The sequence below is a fragment of the Cannabis sativa genome, chromosome 8, assembly GCF_029168945.1.
Source record: "Cannabis sativa cultivar Pink pepper isolate KNU-18-1 chromosome 8, ASM2916894v1, whole genome shotgun sequence".
In the NCBI taxonomy this organism is placed as follows: Eukaryota; Viridiplantae; Streptophyta; class Magnoliopsida; order Rosales; family Cannabaceae; genus Cannabis; species Cannabis sativa.
This window is the reverse complement of record NC_083608.1, coordinates 40910964-40922670: the sequence shown is the minus strand read 5'-3', so window position 1 is coordinate 40922670 and position 11707 is coordinate 40910964. Positions and strand designations below refer to the sequence as shown.

General features: G+C 29.6%; 1 protein-coding gene across 1 annotated transcript; it reads right to left on the bottom strand.

Annotated features, from left to right (window-relative positions):
- Window positions 1-508: 508 nt before the first annotated feature.
- On the bottom strand, window positions 509-4448 carry LOC133030319 (uncharacterized). The gene is made up of 2 exons (XM_061102959.1): window positions 2884-4448; window positions 509-1474 (listed from the first exon to the last, which is right to left on the bottom strand). The coding sequence occupies exon 2, from the start codon at window positions 1433-1435 to the stop codon at window positions 983-985; it is 453 nt and encodes a 150-aa protein (XP_060958942.1). The 5' UTR covers window positions 1436-1474; window positions 2884-4448; the 3' UTR covers window positions 509-982.
- Between the last annotated feature and the right edge of the window lie 7259 nt (window positions 4449-11707).

Below are 11707 nucleotides of genomic sequence, written 5' to 3'. Positions count from 1 at the left end.
GCGTTATATAATTGGTTAATGATATTCTTTAAAAGTTATATGAGAAATACTTAATTACACCAATAGCGGTGCACCATTAATGTCTTTTAGAAATTCTCTTTAAATAATATTAAATTGCTACGATCGACACATATATATATATATATACTAAGTTGATGTTACATGTAATGCACTTATATATAATTAATTTCTTTTTAATTAGGTGATGTTAAATGTGTATATTTAATTTTTTTTAATTAGATAATGTATTTTTTAAAAAAATAAAATAAAATATGTTTAAGATTTTAATTTTGAGAATTTTTTTTTTTTTTAGCTATTGAAATTTGAAATATTGCACAAGTACAATGCACATATGCTTAGTTTTATAAAAATATATGCTTAGTTTTATGAAAACGTAAAAATTATAAAATTACAAATAACAAAGAAATTAATTAATTGACGTAAAAATCACTACAACAAATTTAATTATTACCGGCGGAAGCATCCGCCGGTAATAAGTATCTAGGCCGCCGGTAATTATTAATACCGGCGGAATCCGCCGGTAATTATCCGCCGGTATTAATTGGTCGCTAAAAATGGTTATTACCGACGAAAGGGGGATTCCGCCGGTAATAATATTAATACCGGCGGATTAATAGCGGTGGGGTCCGCCGGTATTAATATTTTTAAATAATAAAAAAAAAAATATTATAATCATAAATACCGGCGGACCCATCCGCCGGTAATAATAATTTTAAATATTAAAAAAAAAATATTATTCTGATTATTTAATATAATTAAATTAATTATAATAATTATTTTATAAATAAATATATTAATTAAAAATAAAATATCAATATTAAGAAATTAAGCATTAAACATTAATTAAGAAATTAAGTATTAAAATTAATTTGTCCATTACAATAAAAAATATATTAGCTTAAATAAAATTAGAAATTGTCTTTAAATAAACTTTAAAACATAACACATAATTAAAAATAAACTAACTATCATTGTTCAAATCAGTAAACTCTAAAAATTCATCTGCATTTGCGCCAAGTCTTGAACCATCAATATTTTCACGGGATTGAGCCGGCGGGGCAGGGTAATAAGGTTGTCCAGTCTGCGGCGTAGGTAAGATCTCCACATATTGTCGAGGGTGCGGGCGAACCAAAATTGGTTGTTGCTGTTGTTGCTGACTCTGAGCACTGAAAAAGCCTCCATACATAGGCTGTTGTGGAGATCCTCCCATTTGACCATACACTGGTTGTTGCTGCAACAATGACCCAAATTGACCGTACACAGGGTATGGTTGTTGGGATGAGCCTCCAATATTACCAACCATAGGTTGTGTCTGAGATCCTCCAGCGGCTTCCGAAAAAAATATAGGAGGAGACTGTGAGGGAAGCCCGAACATGTAATGCAACTGAGGCGATTGTGAAGAGCCAGCAGACATGTTGGGAGAATGTTGTTGTTGTTGTTGAAAAAACTGGGGCTGCTGAGGCGATCGTGGTTGTTGTTGTTGTTGTTGTTGTTGTTGTTGTTGTTGTAAATAATTATAATTAAAATCGTAAAAAATATAATTTTTTCCTTTTATATTTATTTTAAAAGTAAATATTACACTAAAATTTTCATTTATTAAAATTTTTTTAATTATAAAAAAATATATTATTATTAAAAAAAACTACCAAATCTTATTTAATAATCTATGTAAAAAAGTTTTATGATATTTTATGCTATTATATGATATCTTATGACTTTTTATTAAGAAAAATTACATTATTATTTTATTATAACTTCCATAATTATTTATATATTATTATAATATTAAAATTCATTATTAATTACATTTTATATTGTTAACTTTTAAAGGAATATTATTTAAAAATATTTTACGACACTATTTTTTTAAAATAAAATTATTGTAAAAATCGTAAAATATATTTTTTGTTCTTTACATCAAAATATTTTTTTCCCTTTTGTATTTATTTTTAAAGAAAATATTACACTAAAATTTTTATTTATTAAATTTTTTATTTTAAAAAAATACATTATTATTTTTAATATTTATTTTTCACATATTTAAATGTTAAAATTTAATTATTTAATTATTAAAAATTTATTTCATAAAAACAAATTTTAACTTAATTAAAAAAAACTATCAAATCTTATTTATTTAATAATTTATGTAACAAACTTTATTTTTTTTTTATGTTTTATATTCATAAAAATAAATTATATTTATTTATATTTAAATCATAAATGTTAATAAATATTTTACTTATAAGTATCTTTTCTAATAATTTAAATTTATCCTAACTTTTTTAATACATTTTTTTAAAAATAATTAATTGTATATCAATTTTATATATATTTACAAGTTGTTTATTGTTCTAAAATATTAATGATATATAATTTTTTGAAAAAATTAAACACTAAACTCTATAAATTACATTTAATATTACATAATATATATATAACATTATATAACATTATATTAAATATACAGTATATACAATGTATATACAGTATATATACATTGTATATACAGTATATATACTGTGTATATACAGTATATACAGTGTATATACGGTACTGTATATATTGTATACACATTATATACCCTGCATATATTGTACACACAGTGTATAAACTAACAATATACACATTATACAATACACATTATACAATATACAATACACAGTATAAATACAAAATATATAAAACACATTATACAATATATACAAAACAAAAATTAAAATGACAGTAAATTATAAATCCTAAATCTCTACAAATATATAATATATAAGAGTATATATAAAATTTTCAAATATAACACATATATCATATTTTTACAGAAAAAAAAAATTATGAGATATATACAAAAATATAATAAAAACTAACCTCCAAATATTTAGAACTCCGATCAATCCCGGCGTTTTACTCAGAAATATACTCCCACCGATTATTAATCTCAAAACTTTGAAGATGAAAAAAAAAATTACATATTAAAAATTAAAAAAACAATATATAAAAATGATAAAGAACAACAACAAATACATTACCGTGCACTGATATTCGGCCACTGCAGTGGTGGTGGTGGACGGCTGACGCACGGGCGGTGCCGGAAAAAAGTTGAACGGAGAAGGTGGAAAATATGGGGCGGCTGTGTTTGAAGGAAGGGGAAGAGGTGAATGGGGGAGGTGGAAATGAAAAATGGGGAAAATGGGTTTCTGAAATGGGGAGGGGTTTATATAGACTTTTAATACCGGCGGGACCCGCCGGTATTAATTGGGTTCCGCCGGTATAAAACTAAACGGTCAGAATCCCCAATTAATACCGGCGGGACCCGCCGGTATTAATCCGCCGGCAATACTAATTTCAATTAAATGGGCGGCAAAATTCCCGCCCTCATTTTTCGAGGCGGGATTCCGCCGGTAATAAATGTTATCCGCCGGTAATAATATATTTATAATTAATTAATATATATTTTCGGTAAATGAATTTTATTTAATAACTATTACCGGCGGATTACTAAATCCGCCGGTAATACCTAGACTATTACCGGCGGTTCTATTCCGCCGGGAATAATACCGCCGGTATTAACCTAATTTGTTGTAGTGAATTATAAAATATGAAAACGTGAATTAATTAAGTGTAAATTGCGGCAAAATCCTTAATATTTTTACTTTGGTTGCACTTAATCCCAAAACTCAAATTTTGGCAGCAGAACCCCCAATACTCGTGTTCTGTTAGCAATTTAATATTTTCGTCTATATTAAGAACTGTTTATGTGTGCATCTACGTGGACACAGTGTACACATGGTAATTTTATTTGTCCACGTAAAAAATTATTTAAAAAAATTAAAAATTAAAAAAAAAATTAATTTGCAATTAAAATAAATTAAATAAAAAAATAATTTTTCTTTTTTTTTTTCCTTTCTTTCTTTTTCTTTTTCTTTCTGGTCTGTTCATCTCCTCTCTCTCTCTCTCTCTCTCTCTCTCTCTCTCTTTTAGATCCGATTTAGGGTTTTCAAAACCCTTGGGCAGCCACCACAGCACCTCGGCAGTTCTCCGACCACCCCCAAGCTCTCATGATCTCCTCTCTCTCTCTCTCTCTCTCTCTCTCTCTCTCAAACCTGATCTAGAGTTTTCAAAAACATTGGGCAGCCACCATCGAAGGTTCTTCGAAAACCCCCAAGCACCTCGAGGGTTCTCTCCCCCTCGGTGCTCTCGTAATTAAGTCCTCTCGTCTCCTCATTTCTCTTATCATATATTGCGGCAAAATGTTTCTTTTTTCCAGATCAAGGTGTGGAGAGGGAGGAAATTTTCAGATTTTCACCATCCTATTTTGGTTTAAGAAACTGTATTTTTGTGTTTTGTGATTTGCATTTGTTTTCTGTTTCAGGTGAGCTTTGATTGGGTTTATCGTGGTGGTGGTTTTGGTGAGGTGTTGTTGGTTTTGGTTAGGTGATGGTGGTTTCTAGGGGAGAGAAAGAGAGATTTAGGAGGGGGGGGGGGGAGAGAGAGAGAGAGAGAGAGAGAGAGAGAGAGAGAGAGAGAGCTAGCTGTGAATGAAAAAAAAAAACTGAAAAGAAAAAAAGAAAGGAAAAAAATTATTTCTTTATTTATAATTTTTTTTAATTTCAAATTATTTTTTTTTTAATTTTTATTTTTTTTTAAAATAATTTTTTACGTGGACCAATAAAATTTTGTCATGTGTACATTGTGTTCATGTAGATGCACACGTGGACAGTCCAATATGGCACTTAACACCTAAAATAGACGGAAATATTAAATTGCTAACAGAACACGAGTATTGGAGGTTTTACCGCCAAAGTTTGAGTTTTAGAAGTTAAGTGGAAGCAAAGTGAAACTATTAAGGGTTTTGCCGCAATTTACCCATTAATTAAATATTGTATGCTAAGCATATTAGATAAACTAGGTAATATTACCGCCATTTGTGTGGTGGTTTTAAATATTTATTTTCTTGATTTATTTTAGATATTTTATTTTTTTTATTACTTATTAATTATATTTTTTATTTATATTAGTTATTATTAATGAATAAATTATTTTTAAAATTTAAAATGATAAAATAAAAATTTAAATTTAAAATTTTAAAATATTTATTATGAAATCACTTAGATTTTTTTAATTGATATTTATAATGAAATTAAATTTATACATCATAAATATTTATAATAATATCTATTAAATTTAGTTAATTTAAATAATTTTTTGTTTTATCTATGTTAATTTACAAAAACAAACACATCAAATAAATAAAAAAAAAACTTTTTATTTAGTTGATTACCTCCTTGTGGTCTTGCTGGTAGAGTACCTTAAATCTTTGCCTCAGATCACAAGTTCGAGGATTGTAGAGGAAGAATAAAAATAAGTTAATTAAGATTTTTGCCTCCTAAACTTTGACATGTACCAAATCATGCCTTCTGAACTTTTAAGGTCGTTAAAAATATCTGGAAGGTTTGGTAAGATTTGGAGTTGATTTGGTTAGGTTTCGAATTTTTTGGGGTTTTCTGGTGTAAACTGGTTAATCGAATCAGCTGCTGGGTTCCCCAAATTTTTCGTGTTGTCGATTCGTTTTAGTTTCAGAGCTTTAGTTGGTTAATTCCCTGTTAGTTTAGGGTATAATTTCCATGTTAACTTTCAGTGGGTAGATTTTTGGTTTAAAACCTAAGTCCCTGGTTGTGATTTAGTGTGTCACTTATCCATGTTATGAACGATGTGATTTAGGGGCCTATAATTCGCCGAGCAGTTTTTCCAATCAGGTTGTCCGGCACACCTGAATTCAAAAATAAGGTAAGATTAGTATAATGTTATGCATACGTATTTTCATGTTTAGCATACATGTTGTGTATGCCTATTAGAGTAAATAGACAGGAGTATCAGTATACATAGAGTTGTACTGGATATTGATAAATGTATGTTTGGCTTAAATACTGATCAATGCTATCACATCAATATGGCTGGAGTATGACTGGCATATTGAGTATAGGCTGATATTATGGTCGATAGTATTGTCATATGAACGTTCGAGACTCAGTACCGTGTGGGACACAGGGATAGGGTTATGGTTGGGTGTGTAGGCGCCTGATTATAACCCAGAATATTGTTATGTTTTATGTTATGCTTTTCTTACTGAGTCTGTTAACTCACAGTTGCTATTTCCATGTGTAGGTAAGGGCAAGGCTAAGGCTGAGCAGCCGTGAGAGCGAGAAGATGGAGATTGTACATGTCGGGGCGGTTAGGCTTGGAGCGTACGATCTTTGGGGCATCAGGGCTTATTTTGTATAGTCGCTAGGCGACAGAATTTTGTGTATATACAGTGAAACTTTTGTAAATTCTTTTGTAAACAGGATCCCAGAATTTTATATGCATGTTATTTTTATATTTTTAATTAAATAAGCAAAATTTTTATTAATCACAATTTTTTATAACCTCGTTGATTAGCAACCACAAATCATGCTAACATGCCTAAAATAGCTAGGGTGTTACACACGGCATACCCACGGCGCACCCCAATCGACCCACGACGGACCCCAATCGACCCTATCGACAGCCCTCGACGCACGTACAACCAAAGTGAGACCCAACCCACAACCCACGGTGCACGGATCTGTAATTTTGGGGCAAGGTGGTTTGATGGGTTTAATGAATCTGTAAGGTTGCGAGGTAGGAGATGTAGTTTCGATGGGGAGTCCTATGTGGGGTCTGATGTAGGGTCCGATGGGGTGCGATGTGGGTTTGATGTGGGGTGTGACGGGGTCCGAGCCGTCAATTGCGAACTTATCCTTAATAGTACTTGGTGTGGGACTAGGATTGATACAAATATTCTTCTTTAACAAAGTCACAAACAATGAAGTAAATTCATCTGGGTTCTTCGCAAGTGTAGACAAAAAGAACCTTGCATGCATGTCATTTCTAATAACTTTAGGGCGATACATTGAGTCTTTCATGTACTTGTAATTTACTTCCAATTTCAAGTCATACTGCACTTTTTCAACATCGATTTCTTTGTACAAAAGATCAACCAAACCTGAGTAGCTTACATTCGTATCAATCTCAAACGTCAAATTTTTTGCCCGATTATAAATCCAATCTCGACCCTAAAGCTCAAATACCATTATACATAACAAACGCATTAACAGTTGAAGTCGTACATACATTTTAAAAAAAAAATACAATTACAAATTCAGAAAAAAAAAAATCTAACAGAAAAGTCTTAAAAGTGATAAATCCATAAACCATCGGGCCCAATCGTACCCAATCGGGCGTAACATCGGACTCATCAGTCCCTGTTAAGATAAAAGAGGACAATCAGGTAGGCATTGGGTCCCCCATCGGACCCTATCGGGCTGCCATCGGGCTCCCTATCGGGCCCAATCGGGCCATTCTATTTGGTATAGGGGTGTGCATAAATCATCCAATCCAATGAAAACCGACCGATCCAATTACAACCGACCGCCAAACATTGGATATCCAATTGTGATCGGATCGAATTGGATGTTATTTTTGAATATTCAATTGGATTGGATTGGATATTGGAAGAGGTGTCCAAAAATCTAATACATCTAACATCCAATCGAACTAATTAGTATTTTCATTTAGTTTGAATTAGTAATTAAATGTTATGTTGTTATACGTAAAATGTATATGTATATATAAGAATTAACATTAAAATTTTACTTTTTTTTTCTTGGATTGGATGTATCTAATCCAATCTAATACATACTGGACTTAAAATATTGGATGGATTTGATCCAATATAAAAAAATACTAGGTCTAAAATATTGAATAAATCCAAATTAAACCAATAAATATATATGAAATACATCCAATAGATAGAACCGATCCAATCCAACATCCAATGGATGTTGGATCAATTGGATGACTAAAATTAATTGGATTGGATCGGATGGTAAAATCTAACATCTAATATATAATTGGATCAAATTTGGATAGGCCTAAAAATATTGGATGTGGTCTAATGAACACCCCTAATTTGGTATTATCCTATTGGGCCCCATCGGGACACCATCAAGCTTAATCGGGCCATCCTATTTAATATTATCCAATATAAAGGTATCAGGCCCCATCGGGCCCACTATCGGGCCTATCGGACCATCCTATTTGGTATTATCCCATATAAATCTATCGGGCCCCATCGGGCCCACCATCGAGCCTAATTGGGCCATCTTCTCTGACCTTAAAAACTGAAATTGCATCGGGCTAGTATCGGGCCCCATTGGACTAGACAAAAAAAATGCAAAAAAATCAAAACAAACCAGACAGCAACTATTTTACCACAAAATAACAGAAAAACAGCAAAAATCCACAGATTAATCATGAAAAGAATATTCTAAACTAAATATAAGAATAAAAAATAAAACAAATCACTTACCCGTAGATTTTTGCCGAAAATGGTCTGGTACTTGAAAAATAGAGTCTCACACTAAAGCCTCTAACTTCTACTACTTTGTAGTAGCTTGGAGAGTTTAATTTACAACTAAAAATAAAAATTTACTTTGAATTGTTAGAGAAGAGGAGAGAAAAGGGATGAGGTTGAGAGAAAGAGAGTGAAGAGAGAAGAGTGGAATAGATTATGTGTGTATAAGAGACATTTTGGTACTAAAATATTTGTATACCTATTTTTTTAATAGTAATAAATATTAATTTAGGAAATTAATTTAAGACTAATATAAGCATACAAAATCAAATTTCTCTTTCAATTTTGCTTTCTTTATTTGATGTAACAATTATGTAATATAATATACAACATAAGTAATTCTATTATAGTTCTATATTCTACAAATATTGAAGTCTCAATCGTCATCAAGTCAATTGTAATCGGCTGAGGCGGCTGATGTGAATTGATAATTGTTGATTATTATTTGTATGTAAGAAACCAACAAAGCACTATACGACACTGCTCACGTGAAGTAAGAAAAATCACACTTGCCTATTTCTCTCTAACTATTATATATATTTATTTTCACTCTCCACCTCAACCCAATAAATCATATACAATTTTGAAAATTTATGTAGTACACCTTTTAAATGGGTATTTGAATAGATTCTATGTCTCCTTCCAAAAAAAAAAAAAAGAATAGATTCTATGTCTATTTAGCATTTAAAAAAAGTTTTTGATCAATTTTTTTTTATAATCATATTTCTTACTGGTCTCTTTCTGGTGTGGACAGCAGCCAACTACATAATGCAGTATTTGGGGACTGGTTCTCGTCTCTAGCAGTGGCTCGAAGCTCATCAATCTTGGAAGAAATAGCAGCTATTGCTTGGTCACTGTGGAAGGTAGGAGTATTAATTGGATCATATTCAATGAATTTGGATTCAACCGATCTAATCCAATTATTTATTAGATATTGAATTTTGTTATCCGATCAAATCCAATCGAATTAATTCATCTGATCCGATCCGATCCAATTGATGTATTGAATTGGATCGGTTCCAACCATTAGATGCATTGACTGGTTTTTTATTAGATTAGATTGGATCCATCCAATTGATGTATTCTGTGGTACATTAGATGGATCTCAGGGTACATTAGATGGGTCTCAGGGTACGTTACCATTTTTTAACCCTAATTACCCCTAGATCAACTCCCAGCCCTCAAATCAAATAACTCCTCCATCTAACAGCGGTCGTACATCATAGAATACATTCCGTGAAGTACATCACGGGATAAAATCGTATCCCTAAATATATTATGGGTAACTTTCTTTCACAAAAAAATATATTATAGATAACCAGTAGTAGTACAGTGCCATTCCACTTCTACAAGTAAGTTTAAAATTTTTTAATCTCTATTATGTTATTATAGGTTTTATACTTAACAATACCAATTTTGTGGAGAAAAATAAAAACTGATTAGCCTATAGGATATTTAATTCAATTTTATGATATTAAACACTATAAAAAATAATTACTTTTAGTGATAATATTTTAGTCACAATACAAAATTTTTGTGACTAAATGTGACTTTTAGTCATAACAAAAAATTATTTTTGATTAAAATATAGTACTTAAATACAAATTGTCACTATTTTAGTTTTAATCAGAACAAGTATTGTGATTAAAAATACATTTAATCACAACAAATTGTGATTTTTATAACTAATACATTTAATCACAGACTTTTTAGTCACAACATAAGAATAATAATTTATAATTAGTTACAACTTTTTTACTTATAGTTACAAATTTTATGGTGATTAAAAATAAAAATTTTTGAAGTTAAAATTAATGGAAGTTAATAATATTGAATGAATCTTGAATTTTTTTTAAAGTTATAATAGACATTTTGATAATTATAGTTCATTGAAAGAACTTAATTATTTATACATATATATAAACTTGATTCATTTCTAATTGCTTATATCTCTTATAGAATATTGTGAAATTTTCACTTTGAGTTGCATGTAAAGAAAATTTTTCAAAACTAAAATTTATAAAAACTTTATTTAAGATCATTTGTGTCGTAAAAGAAATTAAATGGATTAGCATATTATCTATTAAAAAAAATGTTACATAAATTTTACTATGATTATTTAATAAATAATTTTGCGAAAGACTAGAAAAATAATTTTTTTATAAATTTATCTTTTAATTGATTCATAAAATATATATTTATTTATTATTCAATTTCTTATTTTATATATAGTAAAAAATTGTTATAAAAAAGTCTTTATTTTAAAGCTCGCCCAAGGCCTCCAAATGGCTAGAGACGGCTTTGGTTTAACTTTCAGTTACAAATAAATATCTAAATTTAATTTTTAATAGTAATAATACCTAAGTTATAATTTTGGAACTTCCTGGTTAAATAAATTGCCATGTAGTAATTTTTGATTGGTCCAAATTATTAAATTTTTATTTTAAAAAAAATAATTTAAGTATACCAATAAGAAAATGATATGTGGATATAATGGCTTAATATTTAACGGTTAATTACTTATAGAGTTTCATAAATATAGTTTAAGTATTATTACCGTTAAAAATTAAACTTAGTACTCATATATAAATATATATATATATGTTGTGTTTATGTTTGTCGTACCTACCACCTGGTCTATGCTTTTAGCACTATTCATAAATTATATGCAAATTCAATCCAAATTAAAAATATGTAACTTTTTTTTTTCTTTTCTGTTTTAATAAAGAATAAAGTCTCTCAAACATCCTGACTGAGCGCTCTCTCTTGCGCTGCTTAAAGCACTTTTTTTTTCTTTCAGTTTTTTTTTTTTCTTCTCAAGTGGGAGTGCGACCTTGGACACGTGTGAATCGATTTCCCATTTAAGAGATACTAGTAAACATCTTGCCCTTCGTATGCTTTTTCGGTGGACAAAAAATATGTTTGGTTGGAGAAATTCTCACCTCCTCTAATGACTATTGTATTATGATTTCATTCTAATATAATAGCTTTTTATCTCAAAAAAAAAAAAAACATCTCGCCTTTCGCCACATATGTTTAAAATATTTTAAATTATGTATTTTAATTAATGATAATTATTAGTAAAAATATATTAAAATTTTAACCTAACTAATTTTTAATAGGAAAATTTGTAGCATAAATATTTAAAGTATAAAATTTGTTGCTAATAAATACCCGAAAAAAATAGTAGCATAAATCCTTAAATTTCTAAACTTAACAGTGTTATTAGTACCCAATTTAATAGTGCCACATGTCAAA

What these genes read in the sequence shown, in the direction of transcription:
- LOC133030319 (XM_061102959.1), bottom strand. Translation starts at nt 1,435, where the DNA reads ATGTCTGCTGGCTCTTCACAATCGCCTCAGTTGCATTACATGTTCGGG.